The sequence below is a fragment of the Stegostoma tigrinum genome, chromosome 1 (assembly GCF_030684315.1).
Source record: "Stegostoma tigrinum isolate sSteTig4 chromosome 1, sSteTig4.hap1, whole genome shotgun sequence".
Taxonomy (NCBI): Eukaryota; Metazoa; Chordata; class Chondrichthyes; order Orectolobiformes; family Stegostomatidae; genus Stegostoma; species Stegostoma tigrinum.
The window spans coordinates 100,213,285-100,239,147 of NC_081354.1; the positions used below are offsets into that span (position 1 = coordinate 100,213,285).

At 42.6% G+C, this 25,863-nt stretch overlaps 1 protein-coding gene across 13 annotated transcripts in view; it reads left to right on the plus strand.

Moving 5' to 3' along the window:
* The window catches only part of LOC125451149 (LIM and calponin homology domains-containing protein 1-like), a 375,919-nt gene that overhangs the window by 159,433 nt on the left and 190,623 nt on the right, over window positions 1-25,863 (plus strand). For all 13 annotated transcript variants that reach the window (XM_048527931.2, XM_048527949.2, XM_048527976.2 and 10 more), the window contains exon 2: window positions 1,291-1,361. In XM_048527931.2, the coding sequence (XP_048383888.1) occupies window positions 1,291-1,361 (71 nt within the window). The remainder of the gene's footprint in view (window positions 1-1,290; window positions 1,362-25,863) is intronic.

Sequence of the window (25,863 nt, forward strand, 5' to 3'; positions counted from 1 at the left end):
ACAAACTTAAGTTAAAAGTACGCATTACAAGTCTTCTGAGTTTTAAGTAGAAAATAAAGAAATAAAGTGTAAAGTTCAAATATTATAGTCTTTCTTAATTGCTTAGCCACAGTGGGCTAGCACTTTGTGGGATCACTGTGAGACTGGAAGTCCACACTAAGGGACCTCCATGTGCTGCTGAAAGATCACCATGCTGGGCTGGGAGGCTGCCTCGCCACGTCTGCACTGGGTCAGGGGCCTGGAGCCCATGGTTAGAAGAAAGAAGAGGGAAGAAGAAAAAAAAATACACAAAAAAAGGAAGAAAAAACCTGCTTTGTGAAGGCAGATCTACTCTAGAAGCTATTGAAGGGATAGCCTGTAGCCGTGTACTTATTGGTGACTGATCTCATTTTGTCAATGGAAGATGTCTGATAACATGTACGCCATTTCTCTTTCATGTCTAGGAGTGAAGTTTGTGGTTGAATTGATAGGTTCATTGGGTTAAATCGAGCTTTGCCCATTTAGGTTCTAATCAAAGAGATGGAATGGAATTCTTCTTTATATCTTGGTTAATAGGGAGCTACTTGGGAAAATCTCATAATAGGCAGCTCGAACTTGGAGATATTGCACAGCAGTTCATCTGGGGCCCATGTTATTTATAGCACTGCCAAGGTAGTGCTGTCTGAGGTTTTTGTTGCAAGATAAGAGCTAGCTTTACTTTGGATTTAATTGTGTGATGTTTGAGTGTTTTGATGCTAACGGAAAATGACTGACAAGGGAAGTTTCCACCATCATTAGTAATACTGAATAAGTGAATTTATTTAAAAGGGAAGATTTGTGCTTGCCATGATCAAGGAGGAATTTAGAAATTGTAACATTTTTCAAATGACAATCAGTAAAAAGTGAATGAGTAATAGACTCATTCATAAATTTTCAAGTTTATGTCTCTTATGTCAGTCACATGTAGTTAGAAACTAGAGCGTGTTGACAATTTGCAGGTTTCCTCGTGGTCTCTCGTAAAGGTGCAAAATTGCAACGCCAAGAAAGAAACATTATTATTATTTCAGAAGTGACACATGCCAGCTATATTTTGCACTGTTTTATATTAAAGCTTTTTTTATTAGGAAATAAGCTCCTTGTTAATTCTAAATTGCCATATAGAGTATTTTACATGCATTGAGTTATGGACTAAATATTCACGGCCAATAACATACATGGTGCTTCATGTCATTGTAATTTGCTTCTTAACCACCAATAACATTGCATTTCCTATTTAAACTCTGTCTAATGTATTTTCCTTTTTGCCTTCAGCAAGTAACAGGCAGAAGTTTTGGTGATAAGGACTTTCGAACGGGTTTGGAAAATGGAATTTTGCTTTGCGAGTAAGTAATTAATGTTTCCTTTCCCACATATTTGTAAAAAGATCAACCAGATAAATTAACAATACGCTTAACTGTGGGTGCTAAGACTAATTAAGGTTTTCGCTGTTTCTTTAAGTGCACTTAGAGCTGTGACATATCGTGCTCACATCTTTTACACATTGTCTGAAATGTTTTTGCCATATGCATCGAGTATATTTACTTATGATTTACTAACTACAGTTTGATCAATCGGAGCCTGTTTCTGATTGAATAGAAAGTCGAGCTGGGTGTTGTCAGCTAAGAATAATGTGTTTTCTGTTGTTCAAAGTAGTGGGTCCATAAATTAATCTTTCATAAGTGACATAATAACAGATGCTTTCAAGCACATGTAAATAACTATCAGCTATGGAATTCACAGCCCAGCTTCTACTGTGTTCCACTATCAGTAAGAAGTAAACCATTCGTCCAGAGAGTGCCCTTATGGTTTACGCCACCCCCTCCCCGGACAGGATTGCAGCAGAAATTTGCCTTCTTAAAAGTTGTTGTGCTTGTCAATGGACAGCCTGCCTTTTTAGGAGCTGTTTTATGTAAGAGTGCTTTAGTTTAAACTCCACTTCTGTTGATGCATATGCTGATACTGCTATACTAAGTGATGCATTATGCTTGTTGATTCGATCTATAGGATTGGTAATGCCTGGTCACTATGCAGGAAAAAGCAATTATTCTAAAATCTCAGATTATTAACTAATCCTACAATTTCCTGACAGCTGGTGTGTACACAAAGCCACAGAACAGTTAGTTCAAACAGCCAGATTATGAGCCAATTCAGTTGTTCCTTTGCATCTTGCGAGCACAGATTGTGAACTAATAGTTTACTTGGTATATTTTGAGAATTTGTCAACAGATATTGTTAGAGTGAAAATGCACTCAGCTGCAATTTAAAAAAAACTAGTTGTTACCAAGGCAATAAATCAACCTGTAACAGATTAAATGTTTTGTATTCTTATGTATGTAGAATCAATCAACCTAAGGAATTAAATCTGTACATTGCATTATGCATCAGATGAGAAGAATGTCATTAATGCCACGTTGCAGTCGCATGATGCTTATTTTATTAAGAATTTTGCCTGAATTCTTCTCTTCCAATTGAAGAGTGGTCAGAGCAGAACTTTCATCTCCTCCCCTGACCCTGCCATGACCCTGCTGTAGCCTCAGAGTCAGAGAGTCCTACAGCACGGAGACAGGCCCTTTGGTCCACACTGGTCCATGCTGACTGAAATGTCCATCCACACTAACCCCATTTCCCTGCTTTTGGCTCATATCCTTTTAAACTTTTCCTATCCATGTATTTGTCCAATCGCCTTTTAAATATTGTTAATGCACCTACCTCAAACACTTCCTTCGGCAGCTAATTCCATATGTGTATCACACTCTGTGTGAAAAAGTTGCCCCCCCAGGTTCCCATCTATTCTTTCCCCTCTCACTTTAAAGTGATGCCTGCCAGCCCTCAATTCCCCAGTGATGGAATATGCGGTTCCACACATACTTGTCCACTTTGGTCCTTGAGGGATCATATTCTCTCTCTAGTTATCTTCTGAGATGAAGATTGGCAAATGTCGAAGGCAGTCTCCCAGCAACTTGTCTGCCAGCAGTTTGAGCCCATCACTGTCCCAGTAAAAAATCCTGGCACAGCTTCAGGGAGACTGCAGAAGCACCTGAAGAAGTAGAACAGGTTTAACAGATGACAAGAGACCATAAGATTAGGGTAACTTTGGTTATAGTTGCGATCTCCTAAAAGAGAATGACAGAAACTGGGCTGCTGCACCAGGGAGAACTGCTATCATCTCCCTCCTGACACATCCACTCTCCAGCCTGTCTGCCTAATAGCCATTTCAAATTGCAATGTTATAAGTGGAAGACAAGGAAGTAGCAATTTGCTCAGTTCTGTCTCCTTGCAAAATCTTACAAGCAGTGAGCAGGGATGGGGCAGCTCAGAGGCTAGTTTGACAGGGATGTTGGTTTGGGAACATCATTTTTTAGGGCAATGGTAATTGGTCTTTCTCCCAGTTTCTTAATTTTTCCTCCATGATCTGGCCTGGTGGGTCAGGATAGTAGAGGTATATCCAGGTTATATCCGTAAAATGTTAAAAGTCTTGCACTCCACTGCTTCCTCTAAGTATAACACTTCTGACAAGCTTTTCAGACATTCCTCTCAGTCATTCTTAATTGTAATCAACTTCCTTAAAATTACCTCCATTCTGATTCATCCCAATTTATTATTTTTGGCTAATTTGACATGTGAGTGTCTCCTAACCCCACTGTTTAACATTTCTGGCATGTTGCTAGTATTAATGTTGACCCTTCCAAGGTGTGGATACCTGCCTTGAACAATTCATTTGTGTTCCACCATCCCTGTGACTGGCTCATTTTATTCTCTTGGGTGTCGTTGATATGCAATGTTCGATGAAACCACTTTCCTGTCAAATCGGTCTCACCTGACTATGTTATCAATTAGATTTTATTTCCATCTTGTAGAATCAATTCATTGCTAACATTAGAGATAACACGGTGTGAAGTTGGATGAACACAGCAGGCCAAGAAGCATCAGAGGAGCAGGAAAGCTTGACGTTTCGGATTGAGACCCTTCTCCAGAAATGGGAGAGGGGAAGGGGATTCTGAAATAAATAGGGACACAGGGAGAATTGGATAAAAGATGAATAAAGGAGAAGATAGGGTGAAAGGAGACGGATAGGTCAAAGAGATGGGGTTAGAGGCAGTGAAGGTGCATGTAGGTGGGGACTTAGAGAGGGGTTAGGTCAGTCCAGGGAGGAGGGACAGGTCATGGATGCAGGATGAGGTTAGTGAGTAGGAGATGGGTGTGCGGGTGTTGAAATGGTTCTGCATTCCCCATGCAGATGGCCTAAAGGCCCTCCGCTTCTTCCTGTCCCGCAGGCCCGACCAGACCCCTCCATTGACACCCTCAGTCGCTTATCCAAACTCGTCCTCACCCTCAACAACTTCTCCTTTAATTCCTCCCACTTCCTACAGACAAAGGGGGTGGCCATGGGTACCCGCATGGGCCCAAACCATGCCTGCCTCTTTGTAGGACACGTGGAACAATCCCTCTTCCAAAGCTACACTGGTCCTAAGCCTCACCTCTTCCTCCATTACGTTGATGACTGTATCAGTACCGCCTTGTGCTCCCACGAGGAGCTCGAACAGTTTGTCTACTTCACTAACACCTTCCACTCCAACCTTAAGCTTACCTGGACTATCTCTTACACCTCTCTCTCCTTCCTGGACCTCTCTGTCTCCATCTTTGGCATCCACCGGGAAACCGATATCCATTTTAAACGCACCGACCTCCACAATTACCTAGAATATTCCACCTCTCGCCGACCTTCCTGTAAAAAGGCCATCCCCTATTCCCAATTCCTTCACCTCGACCGTGTCTCCCGCATTTCCTGCAACACATCCCTCACCCCCGCTATTTGCAATAATAACCAAAACAGAATCCCCCTCATCCTCACGAACCACTCCACCAACCTCCAAATCCAACGCATCATCCTCCGACATTTCAGCCATCTGCAATCTGATCCCACTACCAAAAACATTTTTCCCTCCCCACCGCTATGTGCTTTCCGGATGGCCCACCCTCTCCGCGACTCTCTTGTCCGCTCCACACTCTCCTCCAGCCCCACCACACGCGGCACTTCTCCCTGCAACCGAAGCAGGTGCTGCACATGTCCCTACACCTTCCTCCTCATCCCGTTCCCAGGCTCTAAGAAGACTTTTCACATCAAACAGATGTTCACCAGCACATCTGTTAATGTAATATACTGTATCCGCTGTTCCCGTTGTGGCCTCCTCTACATCGGGGATACCAAGCGGAGGCTTGGGGACCGCTTTGCGGAACACCTATGCTCGGTTTGCAACAAACAAACAAACAATTACACATGTTCGGGGTGAGGGGCGAGGTATAGGGGCAGGTGCAGCATTTGCTTTAAGAAATGGCTGAAGATGCTGGATACTGCAAAGGCTATGACACCTGACACCTTTCCGGCATTCGTACTGAAGACTTGTGCAGCAGACCTTGCCTCTTCTCGAGCCAAGCTGTTCTGGACACCTGTACAACACTGGCTTGTGCCTAACAATGTAGAAAATTGCCCAGTTATTTCCTGTGAATTAAAGAGTATGATAAAGCATGTCAGCCAATTACCACCTACTTGGTCTACCCTCGATCACCAGTAAAGTGATGGAACGTGTCACCAGTCGTGTTATTGAACAGCGTCTGTTCAGCAAGTGGTGCCCTGTTTGGGTACCATCAGGGAGAGTCAGCTCCTGACCTCATTACAGCCTTGGTTCAAACATGGAAAAAAGAGCTGAATTCCAGAGGTGAGCTGAGCTGACTTAGCTGTAGCATCAAAACTGCATTTGACTGAGTCTGTAATCAAGGAGAAAGCTGGAGTCAATGAGAATTAGGGGGAAACAAAGTGATAATGTATGTAGTGATAATCAGTCAACGGAGATTTTAATTAGAATTCACTCCCGTTCAATCTCTGTTCAAATGAAGGGTAACTGAATTTGAAACATTAATTCTGATTTTCCCTCATCCTTCCAAACCCTCAACCACTTCCACCTGAAAGGACAAAGGCAGCAGATACAAGGGAACACCACCACCTGCAAGATAACAAAGTGTGAGGCTGAATGAACACGGCAGGCCAAGCAGCATCTCAGGAGCACAAAAGCTGACGTTTCAGGCCTAGACCCTTCATCAGAGAGGGGGATGGGGGGAGGGAACTGGAATAAATAGGGAGAGAGGGGGAGGCGGACTGAAGATGGAGAGTAAAGAAGATAGGTGGAGAGGAGAGTATAGGTGGGATGTAGGGAGGGGATAGGTCAGTCCAGGGAAGACGGACAGGTCAAGGAGGTGGGATGAGGTTAGTAGGTAGGAGACGGAGGTGCGGCTTGGGGGTGGGAGGAAGGGATGGGTGAGAGGAAGAACAGGTTAGGGAGGCAGAGACAGGTTGGACTGGTTTTGGGATGCAGTGGGGGGAGGGGACGAACTGGGCTGGTTTTGGGATGCGGTGGGGGAGGGGGAGATTTTGAAGCTTGTGAAGTCCACATTGATACCATTGGGCTGCAGGGTTCCCAAGCGGAATAGGAGTTGCTGTTCCTGCAACCTTCGGGTGTCATCATTGTGGCACTGCAGGAGGCCCATGATGGACATGTCATCTGAGGAATGGGAGGGGGAGTTGAACTGGTTCGTGACTGGGAGGCACAGCTGTTTGTTGCGAACCGAGCTGAGGTGTTCTGCAAAGCGGTCCCCAAGCCTCCGCTTGGTTTCCCCAATGTAGAGGAAGCCACAACGGGTACAATGGATACAATATACCACATTGGCAGATGTGCAGGTGAACATCTGCTTAATATAGAAAGTCATCCTGGGGCCTGGGATGGGGAGGAGGTGTGGGGGCAAGTGTAGCATTTCTGGCGGTTGCAGGGCAAGGTGCCGGGTGTGGTGGGGTCGGAGGGCAGTGTGGAGCGAACAAGGGAGTCACGGAGAGAGTGGTCTGTCCGGAAGGCAGACAAGGGTGGGATGGAAAAATGTCTTGTGTGGTGGGGTCGGATTGTAGATGGCAGAAGTGTCGGAGGATGATGCGTTGTATCCGGAGGTTGGTGGGGTGGTGTGTGAGAGGAGGGGGATCCTCTTGGGGCGGTTGTGGCGGGGGCGAGGTGTGAGGGTTGTGTTGTGGGAAATGCGGGAGATGCGGTCAAGGGCGTTCTCGGCCACTGCGGGGGGAAGATTGCGGTCCTTGAAGAACTGGGACATCTGGGGATGTGCAGGAGTGGAATGCCTCATCGTGGGAGCAGATGTGGCGGAGGCGGAGCAATTGGGAATAGGGGATGGAATTTTTGCAGGAGGGTGGGTGGGAGGAGGTGTATTCCAGGTAGCTGTGGGAGTCAGTGGGCTTGAAATGGACATCAGTTTCTAGCTGGTTACCTGAGATGGAGACTCAGAGGTCCAGAAAGGTAAGGGATCTGTTGGAGATGGCCCAGGTGAACTTGAGGTTGGGGTGGAAGGTGTTGGTGAAGTGGATGAACTGTTTGAGCTCCTCTGGGGAGCAAGAGGCGGCGCCGATACAGTCATCAATGTAACGGAGGAAGAGGTGGGGTTTGGGGCCTGTGTAGGTGCGGAAGAGGGATTGTTCCACGTAACCTACAAAGAGGCAGGCATAGCTGGGGCCCATGCGGGTGCCCATGGCCACCCCCTTTGTCTGTAGGAAGTGGGAGGACCACCACCACCTGCAAGTTGCCCTCCAAGCCACTCACCTTCCTGACTTGGAAATATATTGCCATTTCTTCAGCATCACTGGGTCAAAATCCAAGAATTCCCTCCTAAACTGCATTGTGGGTCTACCTACATTCATGAACTGCAGTGGTTTAAAAAGCAGCTCACCACCAACTCCAGGGCAGCTAGGGATGTGCAATAAATGCTGGTCAGCCAGCAACACTCATGTTCCACAAGTGAAAGACGCTGTCCAGCCTACTGAATTTCTCCAGTACTTTCTAATTTTATTCAATCCAGTGGATTTGGTGAAAACCTCAAAGTTCTTGCTTGTTGTTTTAATGGTTTACAATGCTGTTAGATAGTCTGGATTGAATTACAGCTTTGTAACTGGCTGCCAGCTTCATATATTCGTAGATTTAGTCACAATTTGATTGTGTACATTATTGATATGCATTTGTGATGCATGCGACTATTGACATGATTTTGAAGTAATGCATATTTAGTATATTGACAGAATATCTTTTGAAAGACAATGGTGGGAAGTAATTGTATTCAGTCAGTGTTCATTTGATTTATTCTTTAGTCAATATTCAATTAATGCTTTGGGTAAATGCTGGTGTTTGTACTTTGTGACAGTGAGTAATATGGACTTAATGAAGGTGCAATTAATAGATGTTTTTTAGCCACAAATGGTGGGGCTCATTATGAGTCAGTCACGAGGAAACATAAATTTGAAATTAAAGTCAGATCGTTCAGGAGTGAAATCAGAAGTATTTTTACACAAAAATAGTATTTGAATTTGGAACTCTCTCCCATGGGTTATTTCTAATTTTCAAGACAGATGTTGATTTTTGTGTGGATGAGGATTTCCACACATTTCCACATGTAGACAAAGGAGGAGGGCAAATAAAGTGATGCTACAAATCAGCAATGATCTAATGCTAGAACAGGCAGAATGGGCTGAATGGCCCACTCTTTTTGTACTGTTCCTAGGAAACAGGAGTGTGGAATACTGATAATTAATTAATTGGACACTGGGGAGACAGTGGTAGATTGAAAATTGGTTTCGATAATCAAATGTGAAAATGGTTGTGCCCCTTAATATAGTTTGTAATCAAAAAGACATCTTGGAATTTTGATCTTTATTTTAAGGGTATTTAGGAATTCAATAATAAGAAAGTGATACTTCAGTTGTGCAGCCGATTTATCTGGAATCCTTTGTTAGGTATGGCACCAATAAAATAGTACAGGAAATGAATGGAGCCAATTGACCAGAATTCTAACAGACATACTGAGTTAAATTATGACAATGTGCCACAGAAGCTCATCTTGCATTCTGTTGAATTTAGAATTAAGATGAATGCATACCTGTTCAAGGTATTTAAAGTATAAGTAGACGGAGAAAGCTGTTTACTCCAGCAAGGAAATCAAAAACCAAGGAGTGTGACACTAAAAGTATAGTTCAGTCATGTAGTCGTGACCTGATTCAGGCAAGACAGAACAGGAAGCTGGAACTCTTACAGCAGAAAGGTATGAATGCTTGGTTAAATAAAGTGTCCAGTATTGAGACCAATAGATTGTTGTTCGCATTCCTGTGCCTTCACTAATTTTAGCTGATTTCAAGTTACCAGCACTTCCAAAAACTCTTGTAAACAATTTTTGTGATGTCATAACTCACACAATTTATCTAGCAAATGAGATCAAATAATGGAGAAGAACTTTTATTTGTCCATGGGATTTAGGTACCACCTGCTCGGCCAGCATTAATTTCCCATCCCTAAATGCCCAGAGTCAACCAATTGCTGTAGGTCTGGAGTCACATGTTGGCCAGGCCAGGCCAGGTAAGGATGGCAGACTTCCTTCCCTTAGGAACCAGATAGTTTTTACAATAATCAGCAGGGATTCCGTGGCTGGCATTAGCTTCTGCTATTTCAGATTTTTTATGGATTTCAAATTTGCCATCTGCCATGGCACAATTTGAACCCAAGTCCAAGAGTATCTAGATTACTAGCCCAGTAAAATTGCCACTGTGTCACCAACTTCCCCTTACAAATGAATATAACTGAGTTTAACAAGGCCAAAGCAAGTTTCAGCTAAAAACCACGCTTACCAATATTTGATCTAGGTCCACAATGGTGGGCCTTGTCAGAGATCTATGGTTGGATTTACTGTCTCCTACCGGCAGGCTTGAAGATGAACAGGTTGTTTAAATCCAGCGCGTGACCTGCCCAGTGCCTATGTTCACTCACCTCTGCCTTCATTGCAATTACTCCCGTAACAAACCTGCCATTCGGCAGCCTACTCGCCAGTGGGCAATTAATTCACACAAAGGACCTTCCTGCTTTACAGCCCTATCAACTTGAGTAGCAACTTTGAGGGATCTATGGATGTGGACACCAAGATCCCTCCATTCCTCCATACTGCCGAGAATCCTGCCATTATCCCTGTATTCTGCATTCAAATTTGACCTTCCAAAATGAATCACTTTACACTTTTCTGGGTTGAATTCCATCTGCCAATTCTTTGCCCAGCTCTGCATCCTGCCAATGTCCCGTTGCAACCTACAAGAGCCCTCCACGCTGACCACAATTCCACCAACCTTCGTGTTATCGGCAAACTTACTAATCCACCCTACCACTTCCTCATCTAAGTCAGTTATAAAGATCACAAAGAATGGAGGCCCATGAACAGATCTGTGCGGAACACGACTGGTCACCGAGCTCCAGGCTGAATACCTTCCATCTACCACCACCCTCTGTCATCAATTGTCCGCCAATTCTGTATCTAGTTTTGTAGCTAGATGTGGAGCCACCCACAGTTCTCTTGACACTCTCCAGTTAGGAGACGGAGTGTGCTGGCTACATCCTCCACCTCCATCCTCCCTGTCCCTCTCTGACCCTTGGAAGATCCAGCTGAGGACACTCAGTTTGCCTTTGGCAAGGAGACCCGTGGCATGTCAGGCCCATCAAGACAGAAATGCCGACCTCCCCACACTCAGGCGTGGCCATCGAAACTCCCAGGGCCAATCGCCTTCACTTTGGAGCAGGCCCCTACCACTCCACCTGTGGAACAGGGGAATTCCGTCAAAGCGGGAGAGAGAGATAGAGAAAACACTCATGATACATAGGGATGCTGACTGGAAAACTTGCATAATTAGCATTCAATATGATGTACATAATTTAATTTGCACACAATATCAAATTGAAAGTTTGGTTTTCTAACAATTTTATGTCAATAGTTTTCCTACCTCATAAACCCTTGTGTTTCACTGTTCATGTTGTTGTCCCTAATTCTGTAAACACTGCATTGCACTCTGCAGCATCACACCTTGGCCATGAGCAAAGGCTAGTGATTGGGGGATGTACAACAAGCGCCAAGTACATCCCAGGCAGCAGAGTAGCAATGTGAGCGCGTGGCATCAGCTCACATTGATGCTGACAGGGAGGTACAGATGAGACATTTCACATTGCAGGAGGATCAGGGATTAAGGACCCTGCATGCCTGTGTTGCGGTGATAACATGTGCTGCAGGACAAAGGTGTTTCCCTGTGAACACTGAGGGAGTGGTTACAGATGCAGCACCCTCACTTACAAATTGGCTCGGTTACTCTTCCCGTTGCAAGTCTCTCTGCAGCTGTTCTCCTCAACTACATGTACATGTAACTATAGTTTGGAATCAATGAGAAAGAAATTAACGGCGGAACTTTTGGAAAATCACAATCTAATCAAGCAGAGTCAGCATGGCTTCATGGAAGGAAAATCATGTCTGACCAATTTATTAGAGTGTTTTGAGGAAGTCTCAACTGGAGTGGATAGAGGTGAACCAGTAGATGAATTGTATTCAGACTTCCACTTGGCTTTCAACAAGATACCTGACAAAAGGTAATGTCAAAAAGTAAGTGCCTACAATGTTGGAGGTTGTATATTGGAATGAATAGAGAATTGGCTCATGTGTAGGACATAACAAGTGGACGTAAGGGGTTCTTTTTCAGGTTGGTGACCTGTAACCAGTGATGTTCCACAGGGATCAGTGCTGGGACCACAATGATCTACAATCTGTATGAATGACTTGGAGGAACAGAGTTGGACAACACCACAACCAGCTTATCAATGCAAGGCCTGACAGTGGAAGTCAAGGCATGTGTGCTGAGGAGATGCTATAGTAACCAGATGGATGTGTACTGAATGCAGCGATACTTTGCTGTTCGCTGCTGTGCTCTGCTAGAGTGGAGTGCCGATATTTGTGCTGGAAAGGTATGTACGGCTGGTGCAGCTGGATGTGCTGTGCGCTGTAGTTTGTTCGTGAACTAGATGGACTCGTTTTGAAACACGTGGTGACTTGAACCCACAAGCACACATTCCCGAGATGTCAGTTTTCCTGCTCCTAAGATGCTGCTTGGCCCTGCTGTGTTCATCCAACTTTACACCTTGTTAACCCATTTTGGTTTCCTTGTTGAGTTTTCCTGATGGCCAGTATGTATGGTGGAAACCAGATCTGGACACACTACTCCAGTTGAGCCTAAACCAATGTTTCATTCTGGTTTAAAGTAACTCCATCACCTTTATTTTCTAATTCGATATTAATAAAGCCCAGGATACCATGATTTATTAGCTTTGTCTTTAACCTATCCTGCCACCTTCTATGATTTACACACATTGCACCCAGGTCACTTTGCAGCTTTCCATTAGACTTGTACATTTTTTCGTATTATACCAAATTAATCACTTTTTAATAGTCTTTGCATCATAGTTCATCCACCAGTTCTCCTCCAATTCCACCCCTCTATGTACTTCTCCAGTTCCACACTATCCTCTTCGTAGAATCAAAAAGTCATACAGCATGGAAACAGACCTTTTAGTCTAACCAGCCCATGTCGACCATAATCACAAACTAAACTAGTCCCACCTCCCTGCTCCTGGCCCATATCCCTTCAAACCTTTTCTATTCATGTACTTTTGCAAATGACATTTAAACATCCTAATTTTACCTACACCCACCATGTCCTCTGGAAGTTCATTCCACACACAAACCACCTTGTGTACAGCATTTAGCCCTTATGCATTTTTAAAGTTTCCCCTCACCTTAAAAGTGTGCTCCCCTGTCTTGAAATCTCCCCATACTAGGGAAAAGATGACTACCATTAACTCTATCTATACACCTCTTTATTTTATAAACTTCTATAAGGTTGCCTCTCAACCTGTGATACAAATCCCAGCTCACCCAACCTTTCTTTATAACTCAAATCTTCCATACCTGGTGACATTCTGGTAAATGTCTCCTGACCCCTCCCCAGCTTAATAATATCCTTCCTATAACTGGGCAACCAGAACTAGACACAATATTCCAGAAGAGGCCTCACCAATGTCCTGCAGAACCTCAACATGGCTTCACAACTACTGTACTCAAAAGACACAAACTTCAAAGAATTTTGCACTTGCACTCCTAGCTCCCTCTGTTGTACAACCCTACCGAAGGACTTGCCATTAATTGTATATGCCCTACTCTTGTTGATCGTTTCAAAATGCAATACCTCCCGTTTATGCACATTGAATTCCATCTGCCATTTTTCAGCCCATTGACCTATTTGATCAAGATCTCATTGTAATCTTAGAAAGCCTTCTTCACTAAAGTACTATGCCACCAATTTTGGTGTCATCTGCAAACTTCCTAACCATGCCTGCTATATTCTTATCCATATCATCTATGTAAATGACAAACAAAAGAAGATCCAGAATAGATCCCTATGGAACACCGCTGGTCACAGGTCTCCAGTCTGAAAAGCAACCCTCCTCCACCACAACTCTGTTGCCCACTGTTAAACCAATTATGTATCCAATTGGCAAGCTCACCCTGAATCCCATGTAACCTAACTTTACTAATTAGTCTACCATGTGGAACCTTGTCAAAGACTTAGCTAAAGACCAAGTCAACAACATCTACTGCTCTGCCCTCATCTTTTTGGTAGCTTCCTCAAGAAACTCAATGAAGTTTGTTTGACACAGTTTTCCTCACACAAAACCATGTTGAGTGTACCTAATCAATCTTTGCCTCTCTAAATGTCCATAAATCCCAACTTTTATAATCACCTCCAACAATTTACCTACAACCGAAGTCAGACTCACGGGTTTATAATTCCTTTACAACCCTTCTTAAACAAAGGTACAGCAATAGCCACATTACAATCATCAAGCACCTCACTCCCGTAGTTATAGATGATGCAAATATTTCTGCAAAGGATCTCACAGTTTCCTCCCTTACTTCCCACAACATTCTTGGATACTTTAGATCAGGTCCTGGAGATTTGTCCACCTTTATATCCTCTAAGACCTCCCAAAATTCCTCTTCTGTAATGTGAACTGTTTTTAAAAAAAATCAAAATTTATTTCTTTGAATTCTCTAGCCTCCATTTCTTCCTTCGCAGTAAAAACTGACGTGAAATATTCATTTAGTATCTCTCTCATCTCCTGGGGTTCAACACAAAGATGATCTCCTTGATCTACCCTCTCTCTAGTTACCCTGTTGCTCGTAATGTATTTGTAGAATCTCTTTGGATTATCCTTAACTTATCTGCCAATGCTATCTTATATCCCCTCTTTGTCTTCCTGATTTCTTTCTTAAGAATGCCCCTACATTCTTTACATTGATTAAGACATTCAATTGAAACAGGTCATCTATACCTAAAATAAGATTCTCTTTTCTTCTTGATTAGAACCTCAATGCCTTTATTCATCCATTGTTCCTTAATCCTGCCAGCCTTACCCTTCATTGTACAATACTTCCAAGATTCATACCATCCACATGTTTGGTACAATACTTCCAAGATTCATATCATCCACATGTTTGGAAATTGTGACCTCTAGACCAACCTCTAATTCATGAATCTCCACCGTAATATTTCTTTCAGTCTGAAAAACAACAGTTCATTATTACTTTTTATTTGCTGCCAATTTTGTCACCATATTGGTCTTTTCTGTTTTATTCCATTAGCTCTAATGTTGTTCACAAGAGGCCACAATGGACAACCAAATTAGTAAACTTCATTGTGCTATGCTGCACTGTCTCCTATTAGCACAGTTCAAATCCACCCTTACTTTGCACAGGCCTTTATGTTGCACAAGTCCTGTTCTCGAAGCACTTGTGGAACCCAGTAAGCTTCTACAAACTGGTAAGCGCAGCCTACTCTTAGCTCAACCTCCAGTGCTGAAGCAGAACTCGCTCAATTCTCACAGGGTTCACTGGCAAGGCTTTCATCTGCTGAAGATGGAAGGGTGTGCCTCAGGATTGCTGTTTGGCGGAAGCACACAAGTGATAAATGTGCCTGAGCTGCAAAGTGAAATCCTGAAAGGCTAAAGTGTTACAAGCGTTGGTCTGAAAGCAGCAATGATGATGCGGTGCGGCAGGTAGTTTGCTTACACCATGTTGGGCAGATGAAGGGTGCAAAAGGATGGTCCTTGTGCAGGCTTTGTGAACATGGTGATGAAGACAGAGTTGTCTGTAGACCTGGAGAAGTAAACAACAAACTGGTGCTGGAGATAATGGGAACTGCAGATGCTGGAGAATTCCAAGATAATAAAATGTGAGGCTGGATGAACACAGCACGCCCAGCAGCGCTCCTGAGATGCTGCTTGGCCTGCTGTGTTCATCCAGCCTCACATTTTATTATCAACAAACTGGTGCTGCCAGGTAGCTGCTGCAACGTTTATGCCAGGAATTCATGCCATCTAGTTTCTCAGGGAACCATGGAGAAATGAGGCAAGATTAGCTGTTCATGAGACTCAACTGGATGGAATTAAGTTACTCTAGGTTCATCAACGTAAAGAAACTAATTTTTCTATCTTCATCATATTTTCCCAACTTTCTCACCATTGTCCACTCTACTCAAGGCAGTGGAAAATTCCTCTGTTTCTGAATTCCACAGATTTCATCTGTAATTGAATGATTACCATTTGGGGACAGCAAATTGTATAAAATATTGAGGACATTGGAATAATCTTTACTATTCAAAATAAAAGAAAGCTTTTGGTTTTCTTTAGTTACAAGAGAAGATGGGATTAGTGACAATAAATTTATTCTTACAGCAAAGAAAATTACTGTACAGAAAAAGGCCCTTTGGCCCTCCAAGCCTGCATTGACATGCTGCCCATCACATCTAAAACCCCCTACTCTTCTGGGGACCGTATCCCTCCATTCCCATCCTATTCATGTATTTGTCAAGGTGCCCTTTAAAAGTCACGATAGTATCCGCTTCCACTACCCTCCCCAACAGTGAGTTCCAGACACCCACCACCCTCTGTGTGAAAAAACTTGCCTCGTACATCACCTTTAAACTTTGCCCCTTGCACCTTAAACCCATAGCCTCTGAAAGAACAAAGAAAAACTATTGGGGAATGAAGTGAACCTGTTAGAGGTTTTAAGTATTATTACCTTAAAGTGCATTTTCTTTCAAGATGAGCAACACTGATTGATTCAGTCAATTTCTCCTCATTCATTGTGCATTTCACTCTGTTTGCGAAACCTCTGCTTTAATGGGGAAGCAATAAAACTGGTAAATCTGTTTTTAGGTGACTTTTCTTTGACCTTTGCTTACCAGCTTTCAAAAGTTGATATCATGAATGTAAATGATGAACAGTTCAAGGGCCTGGAATTTGAAATAGTTTGGGTAAATCTCAGGGAGTGAGGAATGAGCAAAGTTCCACAATACAGATTGCTCTGGATATTATCACACAGTCATTATTTCAAGTAGGTTGATGGCCTCAGTGAAAAAAAATGTACATAAAGGGATCTTTGTAAGTCAGTGGGTTAAAATTATCACACTAAGGAAAGCCCTTGAGTGTCAAAATGAAGGAGTGAGTAATTTGTAGCATTTATTCACAAATTAAGCACACATTTACAAAAGGATTAATTAAGGTCATTGATGTCGATCAACAACTATAATGTGGGGGGCGCTGGTGTTGGACCGGGGTGGAAAAGTCAGGAGCCACATGACACCAGGTTATAGTCCCACAGGTTTATTTGGAATCACACAAGCTTTTGGAGCACAGCCTCTTCGTCAGGAGCGGTGAGAGAGCAGGGCACACAAATACAGAGTTTATAGGGAGAGAGATCAAAAGATCATACAACTGGTGCAAGTGGAGTGTCACATGATAAGCCTCTGCAAGTGACCAAGCGTGTTAGATAATGTTTAAAGTGTTTATGAAGTCAATGTCAGTGCTGTGCTGTCATGACAATCAGGCAGAGCCTTAGGAATATACGAAAGGTGACATCTCAGGTCAGACACTGAGTTGTAGATGTGAGGCTTTGCTCAGAATCTGTGTGAGTTTTAACCTGGAATCAGGCTGGGTTTATTCTGAAATCTGGTATTTATAAGATGCCACACTGGCTGTGACTATGCATTGTGTGGTTTTAGAACAAAATATAATGTATCTGCAAATCAACATCTTGGATGAAATGATTCACCCCGTTGTGTGTATGTGTGTGTGTGTGTGTGTGTGTGTGTGTGTGTGTGTGTGTGAGAGAGATTGTGTGTGTGCGAGAGAGAGATTGTGTGTGTGCATGTGAGGGAGTGTATGCATGTGAAAGTGTGTGTGTGTGTGTGTGTGTGTGTGTGTGTGTGTGTGTGTGTGAGAGAGAGTGTATGTGTGTGTATGAGGGAGTATATGTATGTGTATGTGACTGTGAGGGTGTGTGTGTGTATTTGTGGGATTGTGAGGGTGTATGTGTGTGAGACACTGTGTGAGAGTGTGTGTATGAGAGAGTGTAATAAGTAATTCAAAACTGTACTATTTAATTAAGGTAAAGAGATCATAATAATTTATTAAGGCACTGCTGTAAAAACAGGAGAGTTAGGGAGATTTTAAAGATACAGAACAGTGTGGTGGGATCACCTGTAGCGCAACATGAAACTGAAACACAGTTGAGGCCATCTTCATGGGTATGAAACGTGGCTATCAGTCTCTGCTTGTTGAATCGCATTGTTGTGTATGTTCAAGTCCGCCTTGGAGGATGCTTACCTGAAGATAAGAGGCTGAATGCTCTTAATTGCTGCAGTGTTCCCCAACTGGGAGTGAACGTCCCTGCCTGGCAATTGTTGCAGTGTCCGTTGATCCGTTGTCATCGCGTCTGCAGGTTCTCGCCAATATACCGTGCCTCGGCGTATCCTGGCCTGTATCGCATGAGATAGTCAACGTTGGCTGAATTACATAAGTATCTGCCATGCACGTGGTGTGTGGTGTTCCCATGTGTGACAGTAATGTCCATGTCGATGATTTGACATGTCTTAGAGGTTGCCATAACAGGGTTGTGTGGTGTTGTTGTCATTGCTGTCCTGAAGGCTGAGTAGTTTGCTGCAAACAATGGTCTGCTTCAGGTTTGCTGATTGTTTGAATTGAGAAGTGGAGGCCGAGGGGAGAGATGCTCATTGTCATTGATGGCATGATGAAGGCTGTGAAGAACATGGTGTAGTTTCTCTGCTCTAGGGAAGTACTGGACGATGAAGTGTACTCTATTGGACTAATCATGTGTCTGTCTTCTGAGGAGATCATTGTGTATTTTCACTGTGGCGCATTGTAACTGGCGATCAATGAGTTGAGCATCTTATCCTGTTCTTATGAGGGCATCTTTCAAAACCTTCAGGTGTCTATCGCTTTGTGAAGTCTCCTTCACAGACAGAAGACAATAGGTGCAGGAGTAGGCCGTTCGGCCCTTCGAGCCAGCACCACCATTCATTATGATCATGACTGACCATCCACAATCAGTATCCTGTTCCTGCCTTATCCCCATAACCCTTGATTCCACTATCTTTAAGAGCTCTATCTATCACTTTTGTGAAAGTATCCAGAGACTTGGCCTCCACTGCCTTCTGGGGCAGAGCATTCCATATATCCACCACTCTCTGGGCGAAGAAGTTTTTCCTCAACTCTGTTCTAAATGGCCTACCCCTTATTTATAAACTGTGTCCTCTGATTCTGCACACACACACACACACACGCACGCGCGCGCGCACACAAACACACACACACACACACACACACACATACACACACACACACACACACACACACACACAAACACACACACACAAACACACACACACACACACAAACACACACACACAAACACACACACACAAACACACACACACACACACACAATCTATGGCGTGAATCATTTCATCCAAGATGTTTGCTTATTTAGTTAACGTTTCAGATCTGGTTCTGAGGAAGGGTCACTGGACTTGAAATGTAAACTCTGATTTTTTTTCTTCACAGATGCTACCAGGCCTGCTGCAACCTCTTCCAGAAACTTCTGTTTTTGACCTTATAAATACTTTACACATCGTCAAACATTCTTGGCCGCCTGCAGAGACTTATCATATGACACTCCACTCACACCAGTTGTATGATCATTTGATCTCTCTGCTCTTAATATCTATGCCTATAAACTCGGTATTTGTGTGCCCTGCTCTCACTACACCTGAGGAAGGGGCTGCGCCCCAAAAGCTTGTGTGATTTCAAGTAAGCATTTTGGACTATAACCCGGTGTTGTGTGCCTTCTGACTTTGAACAAACATTGAATTTTTCTTACGTACCTTCATATATTTATGTACATTACCTGTACAAAACGCTAGTGCAGCCTCACTTGGAATATTGCGTGCAGCTCTGGTTGCCTCATTGCAGGAAGGATGTGGAAGCATTGGAAACGGTGCAGAGGAGATTTACCAGGATGTTGCCTGGTCTGGAGCGAAGGCCTCATGAAGAAAGGCTGAGGGACTTGGGTCTGTTCTCATTGGAGAGAAGAAGGCTAAGAGGGGATTTAATAGAGACATACAAGATGATCAGCGGATTAGATAGGGTGGACAGTGAGAGTCTTTTTCTGAGGATGTGAGGGTTGGGCTGGTACAAGGGGGCATAGCTACAAATTGAGGGGTGATAGATTTAAGACAGATGTCAGAGGCAGGTTCTTTACTCAGAGAGTGGTAAGGGCATGGAACGCCTTGCCTGCCAATGTAGTGAACTCAGCCACATTAGGGGCATTTAAACAGCGGGGCTTAGATTAGTTCACAGGCCGGCGCAACATCGAGGGCCAAAGGGCCTGTTGTGCGCTGTATTGTTCTATGTTCTATGTTTATCAGCAATTTTGGAGCTGAAACCATTTGGCATCCCATTAAAGTAACATCTTGTCGACCTCTATGCCTTGAGAGATAACACTGATCTAACATCATAGGAAATATGAGTAGGCCAGTTGGTCTAATAAGCATATTCTGCCATTAAATGAGATTATGGTCAGTTGATTGTAACCTTGACGCCACTTAGCTGCCTCTCCCCATCATATTTGTCTGCAGATCAAAGAAACTGTCGAACTCCAACCTGAATATATTCAATGAACTAACCTCCACAGCTCTCTGGGGTACAGAATTCCAAAGACAAATGATCCCTGAGACAAGGCATTCCTCTTCATTTTCACCATCAATAACTTCTTTTTAATTGAACTGTTTAGCTGTAAATTTTCTGACAAGAGACATCCTCCCATCATCAATTTTGTCAAGCCCCTTTGCAATAACATATGTTTCAATAAAGTTACCTCTCATTCTTCTATACTCCATTGAGCCCAACCCTCACTTTCAGGAATAAGCCTAACGGAGCCTCTCTGAACTTCTTCCAACGTAAGAATGTCCTTCTTTAAGCAAGATGACTAAGGCTGTACTCAGTACTGGGTGTGACTTACTGATGTCTTGTATAGTTGTACTAAGACCTCCTTTTTACACCCCCTTCACAATAAAGGGCAACTTTTCTTTTCCCTTCCTAATTAATCATTAAGCAGTATGCAGGCATTTTGCAATTTCCTATAAAAGGATACACAAATCTCTTTTAATATTGTATTCTGTAGTCTTTCTCCATGTGAAATATTCTGCTTTTTCTGCTCTTCTCACCAAAGTGGACAACCTTACATTTTTCCAAGATAATAAAATGTGAGGCTGGATGAACACAGCAGGCCCAGCAGTATCTCAGGAGCATAAAAGCTGACGTTTCAGGCCTAGACCCTTCTCTCTGATGAAGGGTCTAGACCCGAAACGTCAGCTTTTATGCTCCTGAGATGCTGCTGGGCCTGCTGTGTTCATCCAGCCTCACATTTTATTATCTTGGATTCTCCAGCATCTGCAGTTCCCATTATCACTTACATTTTTCCAGATTGTTCTCAATCTGCCATATTTATTGCTGCTTAGTTAACTCTTACTTAAGAGTTAGTCATGGGTAATTTTAATTTTCATCTTAATTGGACAAATCAAATTGGCAAAGATAATATGAAAGATGAGTTCAACATTCTGACAGCATTGACAATAGAAACTGAAAACAACTTGTATAGCTGCACAGAAACAACATACTGAGGCATTTAAACATATTTTTGTCTCAAAGTTAAGTATCTTTGGAGGTCAGACTTGGCTTATGCATTGTGTTCTTATCTTTAATTCAAGTGGCACTTCAAAACTTGCACATATTGCACAAGGCTGACATCTTGGAGCAATATGGCAAGTATGTTGCAATGTCAGAGATGCTGTTCATTAGGTATCAGTCTGAATTTCATAAAAATTTGGCAGGATTGGCAGCTTAGCTCAAGATGGCATCAGAAGCACATTCCCAGTAATTTTGTACTCAAAACTGGCAAGTTGTGTTGTGCAACTTTGGTTAACCAAGGTAGCTGTGCATCTTAATGTGCAATGCCTTCAGTAGGATCCAATTATCACTAGTGACATTTCCAAAACACAACTTATTGCTGTAGACTTTTCAGGAAAAGGTCTAAACTTGTTGAAATTCTTTGGAGAATGAGGATATCCTTTTGAAGAGGTTCAGGGTTATCTTTGGATGAGGTCAGGTGCCCTTTGGGATTCAGTATCTCCGTTGGATTGGTTAAATGATATTTGGGATTGTTAAAAGTACAAATTAATGTGTGTAATAAGTGGCTAAATGTATTGGGAACCGACATCCTGTCAAAGGAGTGATCAAACGAATTGCCAAGCTATTAGCTCTTCAGGCCTGCAAATTGTTGAAAGATCTTTCTGTGTTGGAAAAAAAGACATTCCTTGTTATTTCACTCAGTTTGCTGACATCAGCCTGAGGATCTCATTGTGAGATTTTTGCTGCAGGCCTGGGTTCACAACCCATTGTTATCACAGTGGGGTACCTGTTTGTTCACAGTTTGGCAGTTCCAAGTGTGTATAAACTCTCTGAAGTGAGATTATGAACACAAATGTTTGTGCTTACAAAAAATTAAGTTGCTGAAGGCAGTTAAACGTATTGAAGGTTTTATTCTAACAATGAGACTGTTCTATTAAAATAAATAATTCATCAATAGAAACTGAAGAACTTGATCCTATTGCATCACTACATAGGTCCTGAGGTCTGTGCATGATGGATGCTGATTGGATTGGTATGGAAGCTATAAAGGATATGGCAGTGTGTGGGGTCATTGTGGGCATGGATTGGCATTAAATTAATTCTGATAGGGACATGAAGGGCTGGCAAAAGACCCTAAGTTGCCATGGAATGTCTGTACCCCTTGGGGGCTGCTGAAGAGAATTAAATTACTGTCGTGGAGGGAATGAAGGACAGTAGGGTTGGACAGCGGGGAAATAGGTTGACAAGGAGGGTTTGAGGAGCAATGGGGCTAGGGCATAATGCAGCCTGGGTTGGCATTGATGTGATATGGGAAGAGCTTGAGAGATAAGGCCTGTGTTTTTGTTTTAATCTGCAATAAAGAACTGAAACATTAAAGCAGACAGGTATCTTCACAGCAGCCTCTGGGTTGACTTGTCACTCTTTCTGGGGCAGTAATTCTGACATCCATTTCATCCGCCTCTCTGCAAACAAAACTGGAGTAACTAAGGCATTTTTTTCCTGAGGTCATGATCACGTATCAGACCTGGGACCAAAAATTCAGGAACAAAAACAAAAGTTGCTGAAAAAGCTCAGCAGGCCTGGCAGCACCTGTGAAGGAAAAGCAGAGTTAACGTTTTGGGTCTGGTGACCCATCCTCAGAATTCAGGCTAAGGTATTAACTTGAGGCAGATGTTACAGATCTCATCCTGGCCTCGTCCTGGCCACTATTAATCCCTTAACTAACACGACTAAAAAGGAGCAAAAAAATCTGATCCGTTACTTCGTTGTTGTTCATGGGACCTCATTATGTACAAATGCACTGTTGGGATTTTTCTCCATTACAGCAACAATTTGTATGTAACGAGTAATTCACATTGGGAAATCCTGCGGTTATGAAAGGTGCTGTATAAAATGCAAGTTCTTTATTAATCTTAAAATTTTTAACATGTAAAGACTTTCTGCTGAAGTACAATGACTCATGTCAGTTTGGACAATTGCCTTAGTCTTGTGTCTATAACATCCCAACAAACAGTAAATGACCATCTGACCAGTGAATCTGTTTTTCAACAGGAATTGTTGATAGGAAGTGTTAAGACTTCAAATGGGGAAATTGCTGCTGTTTGAATAGTGATCGGTTCTTGTTCACCCTTCACTATCAGAACAATTATGGGTAATTTTGAGCATGTTATTTTGCATCAAAAACATTCATCAACTGAAACCTCGAACGACATTTCCTTCTCTCCCAGAGTGGGAATCTTCTTGCTTTTCCAGCTCTCAGCCATGTAACTGAAAGTGTTTTCTTTTAAACAATTGCTCATGTAATAATGCCTGTTAAAATCAGGAATGCAGTTGTGAACTGAAATCCTGTTTATGCTTCAGTATTATGTGTTTAGACACAATAAAATCTCTTTATAATCTTAGCTGCATATATCTTCTCCTATTGTAGTAATCACTAATCCAGGGAATTGTAATGGATTACCATAAAATGGGTTAAGAGCAACAGTAAGCCTTTGTAAATTGGATGATATGGTGGTGGGGGTGGGGCTGAATGTGAAAAGTAAAAGTGGGTGAGAGGCGTGGGTGGTGTGATGTAAGTGGTGGGAGTTGGCGATGATTAAATTTGTTAGCGATTCAGAGTGCATCAGGTAACCAGCTTTGATCCTGTTGAACTTGTGTGTTTTCTTGAAGTGGTACAAGAGTGGTAGTTGAGTCACTCCCAGATTTGGAAATATCTCCTTTACAAGTTTATGTCGTGGCCAGCTGGCAAAGTTCAGCAGTTGCAATGAGATGAATCTATCCCTTTGCTGTACTCTAGCAACAGCAGCAACTCAGCCACACAGGATTTGTTAGATTAAAATGCATTGTTACATGGAATTCCCAAGAATTTAATTTTGTATCTGTTTTTAACACTTCTGCTTTCAAACAGGATGTTATTCAGTTAAAAAAAGTAGTCATCATTGTCTCAGCACTGTTCTCTCATTAGAGAGTGATGATTGGTAAGGGTCTTAGCTGCGGTTCCCCACATCTCAAAACTGGCAAGTTGTGTCGTCAAGAAAGGGGAGAGGTTGAGAAGGAGAATTTCCTCATGTAACCTCAGCTGGTACAAGACTAGAACCCATGCTGTTGGCATCACTCTGCCTTACACACCAGTGGTTCAGCCATCTGAGCTAAATGACCTCTGTCTATCCAGTACAATTGATCTGATAATGCTATAAATCTGGCTTTGTAACAATGTCTCAAGGGGGCAGAGCTATGATTAACAGCGTTGTTGTTTGCAATCACAGGGCAATGTATAATTTAGTGCTCCCATAATGAAATAAGGACTGTATGACATTGAAAGAAAAACATAGGATGTGGCAAAGATAAGTGGTAAATCAGAGGATTGGGAAAGTTTTAAAAGCTAACCACACATGACCAAAAAATAATAGAGTGAAAGAAGAAACTATGAGGGCAAATTAGCATGTAACATGAAATGTTAAGAGATTTTGTAAGTTTGAAAACAAGAAGACAGAAGCATTGTTGAACATAGCCCTCTGAGAGAATGAGACAGGGAAAATAATGGATAACTAGGAAATGGCAGAAAGTTAGAACAAATATTTTGCATTAGTCTTCACAGTAGAAGATACTAATAGCATTTCAAATATACTAAGTAACCAAGGGGTCAAGATGGATGGAATGAACACACTATCAATCACTGGACAAAGCAAAAAGAATACTGGCTAGTTGGGCTCCATTCTAGGATTTTAAATAAAGTAACTACAGAGTTAGTGGATGCATTAGTAGAAATCTTCCAAGGATTCTTAGGTTCTGGAAAAGTCAAAGAAGATTGGAAAACTGCCAATATAACACTACTTAAAAAGAGGGAGACAAAAAATAGGTTACTTTTGGGCAGTTATATAACATAATCCAGCTAAGTCAGCATGGGTTCATGAAGAGGTTATCATGCCTGATAAATTATTTACAGTTTTTTGAGGAGGTAACAAGCAGGATAGATAAAGAAGAACCAATAGATGTTATGTATCTGGATTTCCAAAAAGCCTTTGATAAGGTACCACATGTAATAGTATATAATAAAGTAATAAAAACGTAAAGAACTATGGATGCTTTGCATTAGAGACAAAAATAGAAATTGCTGGAAAAATTCAGCAGGTCTGGCAGTGTCTGTGGAGAGAAATCAGAGTTAATGTTTTGGGTCAGGTGACCCTTCCTCAGAACTGGAGGCAGTTGTCCAGTTTTTGCCCAGGACTGAGGAAGGGCCACTCGATCCCACATGTTAACCCTGATTTCAGTCCGCCAGACCTGCAATTTCTATTTTCAACTCTAACAAGATAATAGCTCAAGGTATTGGGGATAGTGTATGAGCACGGAAGGAGGATTGGCTAACTAACAGAAGACAGAGCTGGAATAAAAAGTGGGGGCTGGGGGAGGGAGGTGAGGGGACGGGCATTTTCCAGCTTGTAATTTGTGGAGTGCCACAGTCATTAGTGTTGCCACACCTTATTTACAATATATATTCATGAATGCAGTGAGGAAAGTGAATGTATTACGGCCAAGTTGTGGTGAGACAAAAATAGATGAGGTGGCAAGTTGTGAGAATGACACAGAGTCTACAGTGGGATATAGACAGATCCCCAGTGAATCAGTAGAAAACACAAAGGGTGAATGGAGGCTGGTGTGGGAGAGAGCCATTAATTGAGCATGATGCATGTGGTTGTGAGAGTTGTGCCCATGAGACTTGATCGAAGTGCATTCAGTGGTACAGTTAGAGTGAGTAATAAGCCCTAGAAGTGTGAGGCAGTAGAAAGTAGATGGTGGCACTTAATCTTACAGAATACAGATGGTTATTAATCTTTTTCCCGCA